Source organism: Schistocerca americana, chromosome 8 (genome assembly GCF_021461395.2).
Source record: "Schistocerca americana isolate TAMUIC-IGC-003095 chromosome 8, iqSchAmer2.1, whole genome shotgun sequence".
NCBI classification, from domain to species: Eukaryota; Metazoa; Arthropoda; class Insecta; order Orthoptera; family Acrididae; genus Schistocerca; species Schistocerca americana.
Genome location: NC_060126.1, coordinates 229,151,203 through 229,173,821, shown reverse-complemented (window position 1 = coordinate 229,173,821; position 22,619 = coordinate 229,151,203). Strand labels below are relative to the sequence as shown.

Here is a 22,619-nt window from a genome sequence, read left to right as displayed (position 1 = left end):
TGAAGTCAGGGACTCCTTTGCTGGACACCCTGTAGCAGACAGCAGTAGCAAAGAAAAGGCAGATGCACATGAACTGAGGCAGAAAAATATAAAAGCAGAGAAGCAAGAAACTCACAAAGATTTAGACCAGACAGCTATAAAGGATTTCTATTAAGAACAAGAGAAGACGTTCTGATGCTTGAAACACACTGACAATTGTACAACTTTTGTGTGTGAAGGATGATGTGCAGCTGTTTGGTGTCACTTCTATGCCAAAATGGAGGTGTGTGTAGAGTTTAAATTTGGAAAGAACTGTCATTGTTTACAGAAATATCTCCCACAAATTACAAGCTTACCACGTGGTGAGCCTTTGGTATGACAAGCAGCCTATAAAAAGACACAGGTTGCATCTAGAACATATTGTGCTAATCATTCAACATTTTTAGCATTGGCCTTGACTGGCAGATGCAGTCGTCATGTGTTTGTGAGTTGCATTTGTGTGTGTGTGTGTGTGTGTGTGTGTGTGTGTGTGTTGTCTAATTCTGAAGAAGGTATCCTGGTTATTAGTCAATGAAGTTGTGCAGTGTTGAGCACTTTTCAAAAGTCCAGGGGGATGAAATCCACCTTTTCACCTGTACCTGTTGTTTGCAAGACATTATGTATGGATAAAGCAGTTGTGTATCACACACATGACTTTTCCTGAATCACTGCAGATTCTTTAATGGAAACTTTTTTTTCCGGAGGTAATCTGCATTCTTTTATAGTCATGCAGACTTATTCACTAGGCAAGAAATTCATGATAAATATGAACTCTGATAGGGGCTAATTCTAAAGTGTATTCAGTATAAAAATCCAACTGGTATTCCATCAGGGTATAATATCTTATTTAACTGTCTGTCAGTACTGTGAGTGTAACAGTCAAACATTGGTATGACAGGATCCTCATACAAGTATATTCGTATGTTCAAGTATAGAATTTAATATTTCTGCTTTCAAACTGCTTTTGTCAATGGGCTTTCACTCAGCAATGGAGTGCACATTGTTATGAAACTTTCTGACATATTAAAACCATTTGCAGGACCGGAGTTCAAATCCGGAATCTTGCTTTCTAGGGGTAATATCCTTATTGACTGAGCTACCGGGCACACCTCATAGTCGGCCCTTGCAGTTTTACTTCTACCAGTACATCTCTCCTACTTTCCAAACTAATTTCCCCAGCATACTTTGTGGGACTAACATTACTGAAAGGAAGGATATTGCAGAGAATTAGGCTTAACCACAGTGTAATGGATGGTTAACTGAGTGGTAGATTGGGACTTGAATGTGGAAACTTTCATTTCACTGGTAATGCTCTTACCAAATAAACTATCCAGGCGTGGCTCATCCTCACAGCTCTAGTTCTGCCAGTACCTCTATTCTACTTTCCAAATTTCAAGAAAGTTGCTCAAAAGTCTTTCAGGCATGCAGCTGGATGGATTGGTCACTGGAAAGAATTTTCAATGGGTACTACTATGAACAGAATGATGGTATGGCTGTGGGTTGTCCTCTGGCACCTGTGGTTGCCAATATGTACTTGGAATACTTCAACAAGAAAGCATCACATTTATGCCTCTTGCCTGTCAAGCCTAAATCTTTTCTAGAGACAGAAAAAGTGATCTGGGACTTTGAAACAGTAGTGCATACCACGCACTATGCGAGTGCATAAAAACACATGTCAGAGAAACCATTCACATGGTTAACACCTTGAGGAATGGGCAGCTAGGGTGATACGCAAGTGCCTGATACTATGCTTTTTCACTTTCCTTTTTTTTCCAATTCTGAGTCGCAGGTTCTACTGCACACAAGTTAAGTCAGTTTACTGCAATAAGAAAGTTGAGTCTTTTTTATATAAAATAGAGCAGAGAAACATAGACTTACATCAGTGGCAATTTTTTGTTGTGAAATGAAAATGTGTTTATAATTACTGAAACAAAAAAAAGATTTATCTTTCGTTACCTAAGTAGAGAAAGTGTCAGCAATTGTTGGTGCTAAAACTGTATGAAAATGTAGTTTTTAATTGCAATTTACTTAGTTACATTTGCCTTAGAATGAAATTTTTGAAGCATTTTGGAACACAAAGTCCTACATCAAAGTCTTCACAACAGTTCCTCATATCTCTTCTTGCCACGTTCCTAGATCTTTCCTCATTTTGTTCCACACAAACCTCGTATCGCCTCTGATTTCCTCCCCCCCCTTAGTGGACCACATTGCAAAATATGTCTTGTAGTGACATGATTATGATAATGATACAGCACTTACACTGACTTTATATGAGTTTTATAGTGTAAATCACAATGAAGTCATTCCAGCATATTGCCATCATCACGTGTTCTGTAAATACATTAATAGGTGATAATCTTGATACTGTACTTTGTAACTATGATTGTACAGGGATTATACACTCAATTAGTGTTTTTACCTTACAGGTAATATCGACACTGTCATATGCTGTCTTTCTTGGATTTGTATTTAGACATTACTTGTTGGGCATTTGTTTCAGACATACTGTTATATCTGATGTTTAGGTATAGATTAGTCACATTTTTGAGCTTTATTTTCCCTTTTGACAGCTTCGATGACAGTGAGTTATTCATATTACATGTTTCACAATTATCACTAGAAGTAGGTGATGTGTGGAAATTCAGTTATGTTTTGTATATTTTCTTAGGGTTTTTTTCTGATTATGTTTTTTACCTGAAATTCGTGTGGTTTGCTTTGAGATTATCACATGTTATTTTTATTATTATTTAATAATTTTGTTATGGTTTATGATTTGTCACCTTTCCTTGGTGCTACTGTATATTTTTGTTGTATGGTGTTTATGCTGTTACTATGGATGTGTGTTACTCAGTATCCGTGGTTTGTTTATTTTACCCATTTCCTGCTTTATAATATCAGTAGAGTTTTCAATGTATTTTTTGTGCTTGAGGTATGTTTGTTCATTCTGTAAATCTTGAGGGTTATTGTTCGCATGTAACATGAGCCACAAAGTCTACACAGGACAAACCAAAAGAAACTTCAACATCATAAACCAACCTCAAGCACAAACAATACATTGAAAACTTTATTGATATTATAAAGCAGAAAAATGGGTACAATAAACAAACCAGATACATGAAGTAACATTCATCCATAGAGCAACGTTCATGCCATCCACCTGCAAAATTGGTATCCCACATGACAGAACAGAGATGCAGGATGCCTTCATCACAGCAAGTGAAACCAAAGCAGATGTTACGGTATGACTGAGGCTGCTGTTGGAGACTAACATAGCCTCGGATCTCAGCCAATGGCAACCAGGTCCTGCTACCTGAGCACTACCAACCAACAGCAGTGCCAGAGGTCGCATTTCAGAAGCGAACTATTTTCCTGCGTCACTCATGTGATCGAGAATAATCCCAGAAAACCCATCCACCAACCAGGCTTATAAGCTGGAGTACCACCAGCCAGAAAGCGGTTCAAAACGCCGCCTGGACCTGTAGGTATCTGCCATCCTAGCCGCAACATCCCAGATTATCAGGAGAGATGGCTTCGGACTGTGACTCAAGAGTGTTGCGCAATAGTGGTCTAGTCTCCATGGACAGCTTTGTAGTAATGCTGTGCCGACCACTCTCAAGTAGTTTTGTTTCCGTTTTTTCTTTGGTGGACTTTCTTGAGGAAGAGCCTTGTAAGGGAAACATTTTGTTTTGTTATTCTTCTGTTATAAAACCCAAAGCGGAATCCTTACTTTGTTTCTAGCTTGAATTGTGCTTTGTTTTTGACTACTTTGTCAGCAACAGCAACATTCTTGTTTATTGGTTTTTCCCAGAAACAGATTTAGGAATACCATTCACATTTTGTCTCTGCTACTGCAGATACAGCACATAGTTAACAGCATAAGCACTGTACAACAAAGACATACAGTAACACTAAGGAAACATCACAAATCATAAACCATAACAAAATTATTAAATAAAAATAAAAATGGAACATAATAATCTCAATACAAACCATACAGAATTTCAAATCGAAACATAACCAAATTTTCGCACATCACCACCTAATTCCTAGTGGTAACTATGTAAACATGTAATATCACTAATCCACTGTCAGCCAAGCTGTAAAGAGGGAAAATCAGGCACAAAAACTGACCCATCTATATCTAACAATCAGATATAACGGTATGCCTATAAAGAACGTCTGAGTACATTTAAATACAAGGTAAAAACACCCCAATCAAATGTATAATACCATTATGATCATAGTTACAGTTTACAATACTAAGATTAATAGGCGATAATTTACCTACAGAACACCTTATAAATGAGTGCATTGTGATTTATGCAATAAAACTTATAGAAAGAGCAGAGTAACTGGTATATCATTATCACAATCCTCTAAAATCGTTTCAACATTTCCGTAGCCAAGGTCACTTTATGAAAACTTCTTCCACTGGATTTGTTCATGACTGAACTTAATTTGAGTGGAAGGTGATTCAATGAGGCTTGCCTCTGCCAATTCAATAATAAATACAACAAGGTGTTTGCTAGTAGTCCTTGACTTTTTGTATAAAACATATAGTTATCCTTACACCACATTCTCCGCTCCATAATTATCCCAGTCTCAACCTACAGTAACACACTATCCCCACAGCCTCCACATAAAACTTTCCACCTTCTCTGTCCTATCATCTCCTCCCCATTCTCATCTCAAACCCTGTTTATTTGCTGCCCTCTGACAATGCATCCGCCCATCTTTCCCTGCTCTTCCCCTTTTTTTCCCCATTATCCTACCCCACAAACTCCTGATGCAGCACCAGTTGGAATTCTGGTCTCTGTGCACTCCACCAGACAGTGTTTGTCTCTCTCCCCACCCACACACTACTATCCCTTCCCTTTCCCTGCCCCCTCCAGGTTGCTGCTTGTATCCCACGTGATAGTTGCACTCTGGCCCAAAAAGCTGGAGTTGGCGGTCACGTGTGTATGAGGTGTGCTTGCTTGTGTGTATGAATGGTGTGTGTCTCTCTTTTACTGATGAAGACTGCGGCTGAAAGCTTTATGTAAGTATCTTTTAATTGTGCCTGTCTGTAACTTATCGTGTCTTCTTTACAGCAAGTAGCAATCTGTCTTTTCCTGCTTTGTTTGTTTTTATTAATTCTGGACTAGAATGTGTTAAGGATACACCATAATTTGACAATATACCCTACACATAGCTGTTCCAACACTGCCCCATTGGGCACCGGCATCTGCAAGTGCTTTTCAGCTTGCCTGTGGGCAGGGGCAGATGGTGTAGGCAACCCGCCAGATTGAAACACAATCTGCGCACACAACACCTTCTTGGTCATGTCTTGGCTGACTGAGATCAGCCAGTGGACTACAATCTCATACGCTATGGGGCGGCTGCATGGTTTCCCGGGTGTCAGCTGTTTGCCCACCCGCACCCGCCCAGTGCCCATTGCTCCCTGGCTGCTCTCGGGTGGGTATGCAAGCTGGAACTGCCATCCCTAGACACTGAATAAGTGACTGTTCTATTTCATCACAATAATACAAAGAATATTTTTTTCGATGTAGCAATGGGTCTTCATTTGACAACGACCTATACTATCACATTCCACTGGCAATGTTTTCATAATTTTTAGGTTCTTTAGCATTGAGTTTTCTGAGTACCACACATATTTCAACTTTTTATAACATACAGTATTAAAAAAAATTATGTGTCTGGTTCCACAACCATTAAATATTTTACAACTGAAAACACTGTACGGTGTATATTAATGTTCTTTATTTAATTTGTGTGATTAGCTAATTTTGACTTTGCCTCATTTTCAAGGACATGTGTGACATCAACTTATGTACATCATATTTTACATTGTGTAAGTATTGAATGCCACACATCACACATATGTAAATACATGTGGACAGAATCCAGATCATAATGCTATGCCAGTTTATGTTATGCCTGTGTCTAAAAATGATGCAAACTTAAAGGTAGCTAATCGCATAAAGTGCTATAGCAAGAACAAAAGCGATTTATGGAACGAAGTACTTTATAAAGGAACACATAAGATACAATGTAGTACAGGTTGTGCATAGAACTGAACACATGCACTGAACACATTGACTGGACTACAGTAACACAAGTTACAGAATAGGCCGAGCACTCATTTACTATCGCTTAAATAACACTGTTTCTTTAGTGGCTCACACTGTGTGCCAGGGGGCCAACCCAGGTGGCCTCTAGAAATGGGCCTGTGAACTGTACGGATGTGCGATCTCTGAAACGCTTCTGTCAAGAGCGAGGGTACATCACAAATTAATAAAGAACATTGATATACAGCATCCAGCGGACCACGTTTTTATTTGTAAGAGAAATACTATTCACTTTAAACATTTCCTTAAGCTTTGGCGCATCACATAAAATTTTTTCAAGACAAGTATCAACAAATATTAAATTTACATTCACAAAATCTAAGATTAGGACTGACAAATTTTGAAGAGAGGTGCATTGAACATAAACAGCGCACTGCTCTCTGGCAGCCAATGAAACCAGCAATTGCTGAATTCTTGGATAGACAAACCACATAAATGAACGAGGTATGAAGACAAAAATTTTGAAAAACACATGCCCCCCTTTGGGACTTTGCATATAAGGAGGCCACAGAAATCTAGCAACAAATTAACCTAATCAACAAGGCGATGGATTTCAACTTAGCCAAGCATGGAATCCAACACTGAAGCTGCTGCGAATGCAGTGGAGGCAGAACACAGAGTAGGATGAAGGCAGAGGGCAGACCACTACTCAATACCGAGAGCAAGTCATCCTCACAACAGTCGCCAGTGCATCATCGACAACTACATTCCACAAGTTACAATATGGTGGGTGATGAAGGGTACTTCTAGTACCACACGCTTACCCCCTTTTATGCTCCATTCGCATACGGCATGGGGAAAAAATAACTGTCAGTAAAGCTTCATACAAGATCTAGTTTCTCTAATTTTCTTGTCGTGATCACTTGACAAGATACATGTTGTGGGTGGAAGTAATATGTTGCCTGACTCTTCTTTATATGTAGGCTCTCAAAATTTCAACAGCATATCTGTCTGTGCTGCACAACACCTCTCTTGTAGCATCTGTCACCAGAAATTGTTCAGCATAACTGCCATCGAGTAAACAATGCCTTGGTGAAACACACTACTCTTGAATGAGATTTTCACTCTGCAGTGGAGTGTATGCTGATATGAAACTTCCTGGCAGATTAAAACTGTGTGCCGGACTGAGACTCAAAATCAGGACCTTTGCCTTTCGTGGGCAAGTGCTCAGGAGTGCTAGTTCTGCAAGGTTCACAGGAGAGCTTCTGTAAAGTTTGGAAGGTAGGAGACGAGGTACTGGCAGAAGTAAAGCTGTGAGGACAGGGCGTGAGTCGCGCTTGGGTAGCTCAGTTGGTAGAGCACTTGCCCGCGAAAGGCAAAGGTCCTGAGTTCGAGTCTCGGTCTGGCACACAGTTTTAATCTGCCAGGAAGTTTCACACTACTCTTCATTGGATCTTCTATTTCTCTTCTATTAATCCTGTATAATGAGGGTTCCAGACTTATGAACAGTACTCAAGAATCAATCAAACAAGTGTTTTTGTAAGTCACATCTTTCAGGATGGGTCTCATTTCCATGAAATCCTCCCAATGAATCTCAAACTGGCATCTGCTTTCGTTACTAACTGTTTTATGTGGTCATTGCACTTTAAGTCACTCTGGATAGTTGCGCGTGCATTGTGTATCAAACCGAGAAGCTAGAAATGACGGAGAGGTTTCGTCCCTGCCATAGCCCTCAGTGATTCACAATCCCACAACAGGCTATAGCAGTCCACTCACACCACCACCACCCCACATCGAACCCAGGGTTATTGTGTGGTTTGGCCCCCAGTAGACCCCCCCCCCCAGGAATGTCTCATACCAGACGAGTGTAACCCCAAATGTTTGCGTGGTAGAGTAATTATGGTGTATGCATACATGGAGACTCTGTTTCTGCAGCAATCGCCAACATAGTTTAACTGAGGTGGAATAAGGGGAATCAGCCCGCATTCACCGAGGCAGATAGAAAACCACCTTAAAAACCATTGACAGGCTAGCTGCCACACCAGACCTCAACATTAATCCGCCGGGCGGATTCGTGCCAGGGACCGGCATGCTTTCCTGCTCAGGAAGCAGCGCGTTAGACCACACGGCTAGCTGGGCGGGCTACCCTGGATAGTTACTCCAATGTATTTTACGGTAGTTACTGTCATCCATTTCATACTCAAACAGCCATGGATCTCTTTGCCTATTTATTGCAATACATTACATTTATTTACACTGAGGCCAGTTTTTGTACCAATCGTTGATTCCCTGCAGATCTTCCTGCATTTTACTACAGTTGTCTGGTCTTGCAACCTTCCCATAGACAGTAGTATAGTCACCAAATAGCCTCATGGAGCCTATTATTCACTACAATGTCAATATGAACTGTAAATAGCAGCAGCTCTATAAACCCACTTGGTGTACTCCTGAAATTATCTTTACATTTGCCAATTCTGTTTGATGATGATGATGATGATGATGATGATGATGATGACGATGAAGTCCAATACTCCTTGAAGAGTGTAGGGGACGATGCGGGAGAGTTAAGGGCAAAGTTTTGAGTTCTACATGAAAGGAAGTTCTGTGTACAATTATAAATCTGGTCTAGTACTCAATATATACATACTTTGTTCACTACACGACAGTGTAGAGCGGTATCAAATAACGTCCAGAAATCAAGGAACACGGCATCAACCAGAGAATCTTTGTCTATGACACTCTGGATTTCATAGACAAATGGAGAAAGCTGAGTTTCGCAAGATGGAGGCCACAACCCAGTTCAATACAAAAGTTGATTAGTTCTTGAGCTATAACGTCACTACACATAAGACATGAGTATGGCACTAACTCCCTCAAATCAAATGCTAGTAAACTGGGTATAGACACCACATCATCACATGGAAACATGAACTGAAACTTTGTGTCATGGAAGATTATATTGGGTATTAAAAGTGCTCTTTGTGAATTTTATGACATAATGCACCAATATCAACTATATCAAAAATGGAAGCTTCTATACAAAAAGTGATGGAAGGCAAGTATTTTTTTATTTGATAAACACCATTTTTATTTGTTTTTATATAGAGAATCTTAAAAAAAATCTGTGTTAGACCATAGTTTTGGTGTGACCTCCTTATACCTCTAACAGCAAAGATGTAAACTTCCAAAACACTATGCAAGTTGTACTTGAAGTGGTGGAAGTTGTACTTGAAGTAGTCATGAGATATGTTGTTTGTTGTTGTGGTCTTCAATCCTGAGACTGGTTTGATGCAGCTCTCCATGCTACTCTATCCTGTGCAAGCCTCTTCATCTCCCAGTACCTACTGCAGCCTACATCCTTCTGAATCTGCTTAGTGTATTCATCTCTCGGTCTCCCTCTATGATTTTTACCCTCCATACTGCCCTCCAGTACTAAATTGGTGATCCCTTGATGCCTCAGAACATGTCCTACCAACCGATCCCTTCTTCTAGTCAAGTTGTGCCACAAACTCCTCTTCTCCCCAGTTCTATTCAATACCTCCTCATTAGTTATGTGATCTACCCATCTAATCTTTCAGCATTCTTCTGTAGCACCACATTTCGAAAGCTTCTATTCTCTTCTTGTCTAAACTATTTATCATCCATGTTTCACTTCCATACATGGCTACACTCCATACAAATGCTCTCAGAAACGACTTCCTCACACTTAAATCTATACTCAATGTTAACAAATTTCTCTTCTTCAGAAACGCTTTTCTTGCCATTGCCAGTCTACATTTTATATCCTCTCTACTTCGACCACCATCAGTTATTTTGCTCCCCAAATAGCAAAACTCCTTTACTACTTTGTCTCATTTCCTAATCTAATTCCCGCAACATCACCCAACTTAATTTGACTACATTCCATTATCCTCGTTTTGCTTTTGTTGATATTCATTTTATACCCTCCTTTCAAGACACTGTCCATTCCGTTCAACTGCTCTTCCAAGTCCTTTGCTGTCTTTGACAGAATTACAATGTCATCGGTGAACCTCAAAGCTTTCATCTCTTCTCCATGGATTTTAATACCTACTCCGAACTTTTCTTTCATTTCCTTTACTGCTTGCTCAATGTGCAGATTGAATAGCATCGGGGAGAGGCTACAACCCTGTCTCACTCCCTTCCCAACCACTGCTTCCATTTCATGTCCCTCGACTCTTATAACTGCCATCTGGTTTCTGTACAAATTGTAAATAGCCTTTCGCTCCCTGTATTTTACCCCTGCCGCCTTCAGAATTTGAAAGAGAGTATTCCAGTCATGAGATATATGTATAGCTTATGACTAAGATCTTTTACTGACTTTGTCATATTTACTTTCCGTGTTGCTAAAACAGATAATTTAAAATAATGAATATTTCACAAAAACTGTAATTGTGTTATTAATATTATTGACGAGTTACTGAAAATGAAACTACATACACATTGCTCCTCCCTCTATGGCATGCAATGTCATTTCAGAAGTCTACACGTTCATTAGCTTTGGGATTTATTTACCTTCAACATACACATTCACAACATGTTTCTTCCATGAGGCAAGCAGTGAGTTTCCTAATTTCTGGAGAAATTCAGGGCAAAATAATCATGGACCACCTGCATTTAATGCTCTTTCAGTGAATCCCACCATGGTATCTTACACTGCAACAAAGAGACTGGTATTTAACAACTTGTAGAAAGAGAATGGAGAATAAAAGATAACATCATCCACAGATTTTCTGCAGTGCACTGAGAGAACTTAACATATAGAGCTACACATTTCAAAAGATATTTTTTACTTCTGGCTTTATTAATATGTTCACTCCTATGTATGGCATCACTATTATTTCTACAAGCACGATAATGAAGATTTTATATCTTTTCTGGCTCAGAAATACCATAGGAATTCAAACGTGTAACAAGGGAAAGTTTTCTTTATTTAGAGTGACTGGGCACCTTCCATTTACAAAGTAAGAATGTTTAGTCATAGCAGTAAGTAAATATCTCATGCTGATGACTTTAATGAATGCACGTAGAATGTAGTATTGTTTTTGTGTTGATATTGACAGTGAGAGAGACAAGGGGAAAATTTGGAATGCAGTGCCAATACACAGCATATTCCACTTGAATAGCACCAGACTACCCAACCAAGTATCCCATTTGACAAATGGCTCTTATCAAAAGTGTAACAGCTTCCATTAGTCTGATATCAAGAGACATGCATTTTATCTAAGTAAACTTCCACATTAGCATAATGTCTTTATTCATCCCTTCAGATTCAAGAAGTTTTGCTCATCATTTAACAAATACCTAACTTTCCACAATCAAATAATGGGAACTCCAGGTCAGAATAACAAAAATACAGGAATAGGATAGATTGCTACTCACTGTAAAGAGAGTTGCAGACAGGCATAACAAAAAGACTGATACACATGCCAGCATCAGCCAAAGCCTTCCTCAGCAAAGAAAACATACACACATTCACACATGCAAGCACACCTCAATCACACTTGGTCGCCACCTCCGGCGGCAGTATGTGTATCAGTCTTTTCGTTGTGCCTGTCTGCAACCCAATGGGTCATCTTTACGGTAAGCAGCAATATATCCTATTCCTTACATTGTTGTTATTCCTACCTGGAGTTTCCATAAAATATGGTACTGGTCAATGAAGTGTGTCTGGCTTCACTTAATGCTGCCATGGACAAACAAAACAATTTATCAGAGTTAAAAAGAAATGTTGTTCTGACTTAACACTCAGGAGAGACAGTACATCTAAAACACTTAACCTCTGCAGTGCCAGTGTGAGTGGAATAATGGTGCCATAATGAGCAACCACAAAAAAAAACTGTAGAGCTCGACCGGTAATAGATGTCCATGGTTGATGTTGAGTGCAAGTGTGTAGAGCACAATTGATTATCTCTCACCACTCAAGTGCACCAAGAGCCTACCAATCAAATAAACCATAAAAACTTAATGAATCCTGTTGCCTATTGGACCTAAAGATGGAAGGTAATTCCACCCATCCTAACAGTGCTACTTCAATGGGAAATACTTGAATTTGTTCAGCAATATTGAAAGAGAAGCACTGCTGATTTGTGACATATAGCATTCCTTAACGACTCTTGTTATGCCTCACAAGATGGCTGGATTTCAGCATTTTTAGCTCCATTAGGTGAAAATTTACCTTGATGCCAGCCTTGGTCTTCTCATCTAACAGACTTCCCTTGAACTTTGCAACACGTTTCACTACAAACTTGACACTCATTATATCACTAGATTCCCCTTTTCATGTACATTACTTGAGTAAAAAATGTTGTTTCAATGTTTCAGCAACTAAAATGATTTAAGTAATAAATGAACACAAAATGTTCACAAGTACAAACTTGTTTGTAAATCTTCTGTCAATAAATTAAAGCATTCATAGTTGTCCATATTACGTTAAAAACCAAAAATGGATAAAAGTAACTTTGTTGCCTTATCCAGTATTTCTCCTTCAGCGTTTTTGACCACAGTCCCTTCTTTGTCACAGCACTCTGGTTGTTGCCATGGAGAATGACACTCTCTCATTGTACCCCTCTATTAATTTTGATTGCATTTGTTTATGTTCTCTTTCTTTACCACACAGATAAGTGCACCATGCTTTTCTTATTACAACCTGCTCCTCTTTATCTTCCTAATTTTCTCTTTTTGTTCTGGAAAAATGGCTCGTTTCCAAAACACTAAGAATCTCGCACGTATTTTGTCTCTCTTTTGCCCTACTGTCATGTTCATTTTACAAATAGAGCAATTTTACCATTGGCTAGTGTGATAAAATAGACAGGGCATTCCTGTGACACTACGCAACAACATTTCACTTTTTTCTGTAACTGTCATGAAAACAGCTAAATGTTATGTTTTTGGTTATGCTGATAATGAAAATGTCAATGAAAATTCAAGATTACCTCTCATTTTGAAGTTCTGATAAGTTTGTTTTATTGCCAGTATCAGCTTATGCACGTATTTACCTTGGCGTTATCCCTTGGAAGAAGTTCATTGAAGGGGCAACTGCTTTCCCTCACATTTGTACTTTTCTGCTGGTGATTCCATGATTAGTGTCCAGCAGTAATCGGCTAACTTTGATGCACTTCACTTTCCCTAGTATTTCGTTCCCCTGTCCGAAAGTTGCTGTGTTCTTGTGCTCATTGGTTATAGCACCAAAGTTGTCACAGAAGAAGTCCAAGAGAAAATCTAGGAAATGTAACTTTAATGGCAGGTTGCAACACAGTCTATTGTTGTAGTGTTGAGGATTTACTGCAATATCCTTATAGTTTTCTGCCCTCTTATTTCCTTGAAAGATTGTTGACACTTGAACAAAAGCATCCCAAGCTAGCTTTTCACCAGCTGTCAGGATGGTGTTGAAGTACTCATCTTTGTACAGTTTGCATATCTGGGAATCCACAAAAATCCCGTCTTTTATTTTTGCCTCACTAAGACATGGAAATTTCTTGTGTAAACAGAGAAACGTTTCCCCAGTATTGTCCATGGGCCTCATGAAGCTTTTCATTAGACCTAATTTTATATGAAGGGCAAGGAGAATTATGCTCCTGGCTTCAACAACTGCTTCGCGCATAACATTGTGAGATTCTGGCTCAAGTGAGGGATGCTTAGCCCAATCTTTCTTTTTATAATGAAGTGCTTCGGTGCAGCTATCCCAGAGGTACGGGAACCAACACAATTCGGTGAAGCCTTGTTGTAGCCCAAGTAATATGCTTGTTACTTTCAGATCTCCAGAAATCTGCCACTTAAACTTGTCATAGTTCAATAATAATAATTTTATGTTATCATATGTTTCTTTCATGTAAAATACATACTCAACCGGAATCAATGGTAGCATGTCGCCATTATGCAGTAGCACATACATGAGAGATACTTTGGAGAAGTCAATGAACAACTTCCACTGTAAATGGCCATAGTTGCCATTAGTCCCTGTACATCATTACAAAATATCAATTTCTTTTGCAGTTGCATTTATTGTCCTACAGATACAATTCCACTGTTTTAGGTTTGACACCAACAGTTCAGCTTCACCTCTCTGCAATTCCAGATCTCTCACTAGGTCATTAAGTTCACACTGTTCACTAACACCCCTGTCACTGTCACAATCAGGTGGGACAGGGACAGGCAGTCCAACCCCATGAGGCAATGGCTGCATGGCCAGCGGTATGTTAAGATGTGTCAAGGAAGACTTTTTCTTCTTGGAAATGCCATGTGTTAATGGAGTTGTCATACAAAAGTAACAGTCATTCACGTGGTTCGATGGTTCTTGCTAGATCACTAGTATAACAAAGTCCATGGAAGATCTTTTATGACTGAACCACAAACAAAGCCTCAAGACACAAGATATGTAACATGTAAGAGGAGCCCAGGGCTTGCCCTGGTCCCCAATTTGACAGCCATAATACAGTCTGTATGCCTTCCTACTATTTGGCATTATTGGCCTCCTTTGCGATGTCAACATAATTTGTCCGCAAATATAACAAAACATGTCACCACTGTTTACACATTTGTGAGGCATTTTGAATCACAGGAATTACAATGACCACATGCACTAACTACACTTCAGTAACATGTTCTTCCAGCACTTGAACAGAACACAGATCATAACAGACTGAAACTACACTTGCATGAAACATGCTCCGCTCATCCCTTCCTCTTCCCCTTCCCCCTGTTGCTACAAGCCAACGCTAAAAATAGCAACAGCTATTGCTGTCTGAAATTTCACCACTCTGTCTGCCATAAGCGAGATTTCGAAGGGATTGACAATGAATGCCAATCAAATATAATTATAATTAAATGCACCCCTCTTTAACTTGGAAACAAGCGCTAATTCGAGTTTTTCCATTGGTATTTACATTACCAATGTGGTCATATAGTTAACAACATTTATTTCATCCCAGTTACTTTTTCACTGTTGGCTAGTGTAATCAAAGGTTGATTTGAACACCACGTTCTTTTACACGCATTATCCTATTGGAAGTAGTTAGTATGTTCTTGAATTGCTTCAGCTTTTGGATTCATTTACATACACAATTATATGAGGACTGACAGTTTAACATGGACTGCAAATCAGAATGCAGCTTGACAAATCTTTCAATTTGTAATCTGACACTTGCCCACTAAGCACCAAGAGACTCTTGCTAAACATACAGACAAATAAATATCACTTTAAAAGTAATTTATCCACCCTGCCATTACCTTATGAAAAGGAAAAATTACTCACCACATCAGAAGTCTAAGGCTTTTCCACATGGCAACCTGCTCCCTGAAGGACCTATTAGTTCATCTTGCTCTCTCTCAGTTGACTCTTGAAGTTCTGGTGGAAGGTGTAGTTTCTGCAAAGGAAAATAAGACTTCATTACTGTTTCATTGTACTATACTAATATCTCTGTAAGTGCACTGTAAATAACACTGAAGTACATGAAATGTTCTCAGGTAAGCATTGGGTTGTACTGTCTAAACTCCACAATATTTCCAGGAAGCAGTTACTCATCATCTGCAGGTGCAACTCTGGCTAGCTGTTGTGGTTTGCCTGTTTATATGACAGCTTCCCAGAAATGCACAGGTGCCGAGAAATGGGGTACAACTTCAGTGGAGATGACCTTTTCATTCAAAGCCTCCTGACAGAGAAGCGAGCTACAGATTCCACATGTGTGGCTTGGAAAGATTCTGCAGCAATCCATGGTCCCCACCACATGTGTGTGGCCTAGCTGTCCTTTCTTAAATTCCCCATCAGTGCTATTTTGATGAATTTGTTTCCATACAGCCAATTGATTCCTTAGTGCTGCCAATGCTGCTTCCCATATTTTGCCGGGTTGAAAACCTCTGTTCCTGATAATTAATCTGTTAGCTATACGTATTTCAACTGCTTCTTTAATGACAAAGTCCCAGAATGTGGAGTCCAATCATGGCCCATCCATAATTCATATCACATTCTGTATCAAGACAGTGCTCAGCAACAGGCAATTTTTGTGGCTGAACTAGTCCTGCAAGATGTCTGTGTTCATTGCATCTATGGTTAACAGTGTAACATGTCTGGTCAATGTATGATTTTCCACACTAACACAGCATCTCTTATATTCTTGGTCTTTTTACTAGAGGATCCCCCATAGGTCACACTCTGATTCAACACCGATGTTGGCTTAGGTGCTAACACTTGTCATTTTCTGAAAAAATGACAGCCAAAGTTTGGATTCAACTTCATCAGTGCTCTCCAAGTGAGTTTGTAATGCAGTATCTAGAACCACCCATTTGAATTTTTGTGCCTTGTGTTCAAAGCCTATCTCATGTTTTTTTAAGCGCACCCAACTCCCAAAATTTAAGCAGAGGCTGGTTTCAAACCTAGGACCCTTTGATATCTACTGAAGGACTCTACCCCTAACCCGAAGGTTTGTCCAATTGCTGCACTACTAATTCATGAGCATTCATGGTGCGTGAGCAGACTAATGAAGTAGCATCAAAACTTTGAGCATCATTTGCTCAGAAACTATTGAGTGCTGGCACCTAAGCAAAAATAAGTGTCCCTTTACTTTCACCCTGCCAAGTTTCAACTGTACTGCCTAAATGTATAACAGGTTATCATTGTTAGACCTGGGTATTCTTTTACTGTAATCAGTGTCATTTGCATTCAAATTAGATGACAGAAAATGCATTTTATTCAGGGTTTCCTGATGAGCCTGCTGATATTGAAGGACACATTGCCCAGATAAGGCAGGAAAACCTTCATAGTGGAATTCTCTGTTTATTTGGGTTGCTCTCAATGTCTTATCTTCAAAATCAGCAGACTCTCCAAGAAACATCCCATAAAATGTGTCTTCTCTCATAGTACAAACAATGCTGGGTTCTGTAAAAGATGACCAAAGTCTACAAAGACCAGGAGTTTAAGAGATCTTATGTTAGTGTTGAAAATCATACACTGGCCAGAAGTGTCGCAATGTCAAAGAAGGATGTGATGAAAACAGATATCACACAAGACTAGTTCAGGCAGAAAAATTTGCTGTTACTAAAAACGGTCTTGATACGGAACATGGTATGAACTACAGAGACCAAAATTCACATGTCCATCTCAATGTACTGGGAGTCCTTCATTTCAAAAGCAGTTGAAATACGTACAGCTAACAATGTAATTAACAATGACACAAGTGTTCAGTTCATTGAAACATGGGAATAAGCATTGGCAGTACTTAAAAATTGTTGGCTGCAGGCAAACGAATTCTTTTAGATAACACCGCTGGGGAATCAAATGTAGGTTGGTTGGTTGGTTGGTGGATTTGGGGGAGGTGACCAAGCAGTGAGGTCACTGGCTCCATCAGATTAGGGAAGGATGGCAAAGGAAGTTGTGCGTGCCCTTTCAAAGGAATCATCCCAGAATTTGAATAAAGTGATTTAGGGAAATCACCGGAAATCTAAATCAGGACAGCCGGATGCGGGTTTGAACCCGAATGCGAGTCCAGAATGTTAACCACTGCACCTCCTTGCTCAGTCCGAAGGCAGGACAGCAATATTGTGCAGCTTAGATAATACAACCTGACTCTACATCCAAGAATTTTTCAAGCAGTTATGATGTTGGGAAATCCTCAAACAACAAGATATGGAAGTAGTTGTCATTATTTCACTTAGTCTCTCTAACCACTTCCCCAAATGTATCCCTAAGTTTCTTTGATTTACTGCTCTTACTACATCAAATGCATGGGAACACAATATATAGTATTATGACTGGTCTAATTCCCTATTAGTTAAATTTTTAAATGCTAAATTTATGGACCACAAACAAAAAATAAGACAAGAAATCAAACAAGAACATCAATTAGAAAAAAAAGTAAAATCGACATCTAACTTAAGGTTTATAGGACCACTGGAGATTCATTATGGCTTTGTCTTGCTGGAACCTGGGAATAACCTGTAACAATCCCTTGTGGAAATCGCTAAACACGGAAGCAAAACCTCAAAGCTACTTGTATGCCTATCACAAACTACCACACGACATATATTCAGATACTTTGCACATATCTGTTACTGTTGTCTACTTGATAGCATGTGAAGTGTAGCATAATTTCCAGTTTTGGTAGAACACCTCATGTTCAGTTTATTTACTTTTTTGCACTCACATTTTGCTTCCTTCTTTCAGTTGTAAGTCAGTTATGTTTTACTTTCAACACTGTATGAGGGCAAATAAAAGTGAAAAATTGTTTCTTCCTTTGTTCAATTATAGATCTTCTCATGTAGTTTTTCTTCAAACTGATCCATATGCCTTGTATAGCATTAAACATATTAATAAGCTTCGCAAGGTAATCAATAACAAGAATACAATTTCCATAGCAAAATAATTGGCCATCATATCTCTACCAGATGAAATCAACCTTGCCTTTCTTCTTGCTGATCACCCCCCCCCCCCAAAGCTTCCACCCACTGATTTGATTAAAAATGGTGCAAACATTGCTCAGAAAGTCATATTTGCTTTTGCTTTAAGTTTACACTCAAGAATTTCAGTATCCTTCTTGCACAATATTTTCTTAAGATAAATTTTTCATGTATAATGTAACGGAATCTTTTGTTTATATACCTATGACATCAGCTATTTTATACTTAGTCATCAATCATTCAGAAGAATATTCAGTAGTTTCTAAGTGTTTACAATGTGGTAGCAGTTTCGGGTGTCTTTCACATGTACCGTCTTCAGGGCAAGTTCGGCCATATTTGTGCTTAGGTGTCTATATTTCAACAGATGAAAATGGGGAAGGTGATTCCTTAAAAACATCATCAGCTTTGAATGAATTTCAATTGGTGATAAATTCACCAAAAACAAAATGATGTTATTGGTGGCTACATAAATGAATGTACTACAATGAGAGCAATAATAAAATAATCTGTGTAATTTTAAAATTGTTATTATTGTGGTAATACAACAAATGACAAATTTTTTATCATTTAGTGTGTTGTATCATACACATCTACATCTACACCTACACCATCTGTACTCAGCAAACCACCCTGAGGTGCGTGGTAGATGGTACAGCCCACTTTACCAGTTATTAGGGTTTCTTCCTGTTCCATTTGCATATGGAGCATGGGAAGAGTGATTGATCAAAAATCTTGTCCTCACAATCCCTGAGTGAGTGATACATAGGGGGTTGTAATACACTCCTAGAGTCATCATTTAAAGCCAATTCTTGAAACTCTGTGAAACAGACTTTCTCGGGATACTTTATGTTTATCTTCAAGAGTCTTCCAGCTCAGTTTCTTCAGTCTCTGTGTGACACTTTGCCATGGATCAAATAAATCTGTTACCATTCGTGCTGCCCTTCTGTGTATATGTTCAATATCCCCTCTATCCCCTGTAAGTCCTATTTGGTACAGGCCCCCACATTAGCAATATTCTGGAACCATTCACATGAGTGATTTGTACGCAACCTCCTTCGTAGACTGATTGCACTTCCCCAGTATTCTACCAATAAACCAAAGTATGCCACCTGCTTTACCCACAACTGAGCCATATGATCATTCTATTTCATATCCCTACAGTGTTCTACATCCATGTATTTGTATGAGTTGGTCGACTCCAATAGTGCCTCATTGATATTAATAGTCATAGGATATTACATTTTTTCATTTTGTGAAGTACACTATATTACATTTCTCAACATTTAAAGCAAGTTGCCAATCTTTGCACCACTCTGAAATCTTATCAGGATCTGACTGAATATTTATGCAGCTTCTTTGAGACAATACTTCAGACAAGATAAGTGCAGCCTGCAAAAAGTCTGAGCTTACTATTAAAATTGTCTGCAGGGTCATTGATATACAACATGAACAGCACCAGCTACAATTCACTTCTCTGGGACAGATGTGAAGTTACTTCTACATCTGAAGATGACTCTCCATCCAAGGTAACATGCTATGTTCACCCTACCAAAAAGTCCTCAATCCAGTCACAAATTTCACTTGATAGCCCATATTAAACACCTGTCACAATATAAAATAATTGTGACTCATACTTTGTGTGCTAAAAATGAATCATTTTTCTCTACTTGAATATAAGTTCATCCCTTTGCCTCACAAAATGAATAACATTTTACTGCCATGAGTCTAGATGTCATATTAGTGCCAAATACAGGATATTAACTACCTCACTTGTTGGTATGAGTCACACATGATATTGTTGCCTTGAATCTCTCAAATTTATTGCAGAAGGAAAAACAGATACAAACTCATGCAGAGAATACAATTTCTTATTTATGCGCTGTGTCAGATATTCACTAGGATTTAAGAAATTTGGGCTAACTACAGTTTGAATCCTGACCTGTGCCTTTCCCATGTGGCACACTTCAGACTGTATCATCTGAGCATGCATTATAAACTGACAGCAATTCAACTAGCTACTGCCTCTCAGTCTTTTCTAACCACTACAAAGTTGCCCCCACTCAATTTCCAGGAAGGATTTAAAATATTGGCAGAAAGGATAGAAACCTAAGAATGACTAAACTGAAAAATGTCAGATATTTTTAGAGTTACCTGTATCACAAACTTCTTACGCCGTAAACGGAAGGCAAGGTCCAAGCTTTCAGGTATATGCGGAGCAAGTGTATTGATGGCTGGAAGCTTACGAAGGTGAAGTAAGCCATTGTAATCACGGAGAGCAGGTAGAACATCACCTTCCCAAGCCTCCAGTCTAACTACATAGTCCACCAAATGTTCAAATCTCTCCACTGCACCAGGCACTGGCTGAAAAAACAAACAGCAGTTGCACAGAAACTATAAGTGTGACAGACATGTTTACAATAAACTTTTACATTGGTGTGACTACCACCATGTTATAAGTTAGGATGAATGACCACAGACGTGGTGTATACTAAAACACACACAATATCATATTGTAAAGCGTGCTCTACAATATGACAGTCGTGACCTCAGTGGCTGTTTCACCACGTGTGCCATCTGGATTCTTCGCTCACACCGGTTCCTCAGAACTCTAGAGGTGGAAACTGGCATTGCAACATGTCCTCTGTTCTTGCACCTCATATGGCTTTAATTAATGTTGATTTCTTCAGTCTCAACATTTCTCCTCAGTAACAATTCCTTTCTTCACTCCCTTTTAGTAGTGTTCTGTATCTTTTATTTTCTAACCTGTCCATTTCCTCCCCACTTCCACCACATATAATGCAGTTGCTTTCTGATCTTATTAGCTGTAGCATTATGTTTCATCAGTAACTTCGATCTTGCTTTTTATCCATCTTCCACTTGCATGGTCACAGGTTTTCAGTTCCAACAATCAATCTTCCCTTCTCATCCCATCAGATAGCTCTCCCCTGACCTGAGTTTCTGGACATCTTTTCCATAACTCTCACCATTTCCTAAACTTCAAAAGTCATTTTCTTTATCCCTCTTCCTTCCCCTTCAATTCTACTATCTGGAAGAGGCGCAACTGGCTCCAAAAGCTTGCAGCACACTTCCTCAACTTTTGTTTACTGGTGGAAAAAAATCACAATATCAAAAAACAATTAATGTAGAGTAATGATATTTTGGGATTACGTTTGTCTAAGTAATCAAACAATGGAAACTCCAGGTAGGAATATAGATTGCTACTTACTGTAAAGAAAAGACATTAAATTGCAGACAGGCACAATCAGCAGACACTCGCATGTAGCTTTCAGCCACAGCCTTCATCACACACACACACACACACACACACACACACACACACACACACACACACACACAACAAAAACAAGCAAGCAAGCAAGCACACCTCATGCACACGCAACCACCAATTCCAGCATCTTGGGCCAGAACGCAACATCACGTGGGATGCAAGCAGCAATCTGGATGGGGTGCGGAAGGGAAAGGGATAGTAGTGTACAGGAGGGGGGAGAGATGAACACTGTCTGGCAGAGTGTGCACAGACTAGACTCCAACAGGTGCAGTGTCAGGAGGTTGTGGGGCAGGATGGTGGGGATAGGGAGGAGATGATAGGACATAGGACGTGGAAACTGTTGAGTGGAGGATGTGGGGACAGTATGTAATTATGGGAGTGGGGAATGTGTTGTAAGGATAAGTCCCATCTGCACAGTTCAGAAAAACTGGTGGTAGAGGGAAGGATCCAGATGGCTTGGATACTGAAGCAGACATTGAAATCAAGCCTGTTATGTTTACCTGCATGTTGTGCCACAGGTTGCTATTGGCCACAGTTTGGCAGCGGCCGCTCATCCTAGTAGATAGCTGGCTGGTAGTCATACCAATATAAAAAGCTGTGCAATGATTGCAGCAGAGCTGGCAAATGACATGGCTGCTATCACATTGTCTAAGTAATATATTTAAGTGATTAACAATGTCAGATAACAAGTTAATGTAAGGGAGGATAAGTCATTGCTAACGTGAGATGCTGGTACATTAATAACTTGTGTAAATACCACCACTATATTGTACAGGTGTCAGATGTCAGTTTGTGGAGTTCCACGCCTCTTTCATTTGGTCGGTCAATAAAGGGAT

At 39.3% G+C, this 22,619-nt stretch overlaps 1 protein-coding gene across 2 annotated transcripts in view; it reads right to left on the bottom strand.

Moving 5' to 3' along the window:
* Window positions 1-22,619, bottom strand: part of LOC124545389 (elongator complex protein 4) — a 39,029-nt gene that overhangs the window by 2,164 nt on the left and 14,246 nt on the right. The window contains exons 6-8 of one of the 2 annotated variants that reach the window (XM_047124301.1): window positions 20,646-20,855; window positions 15,358-15,469; window positions 10,621-10,760 (exon numbers count right to left, since the gene is read on the bottom strand). In XM_047124301.1, coding sequence (XP_046980257.1) covers window positions 15,362-15,469; window positions 20,646-20,855 — 318 coding nt within the window. In that variant the 3' untranslated portion in view covers window positions 10,621-10,760; window positions 15,358-15,361. Of the gene's footprint in view, window positions 1-10,620; window positions 10,761-15,357; window positions 15,470-20,645; window positions 20,856-22,619 lie in introns of those variants that run through there. The other variant, XM_047124300.1, reaches the window with a different exon arrangement.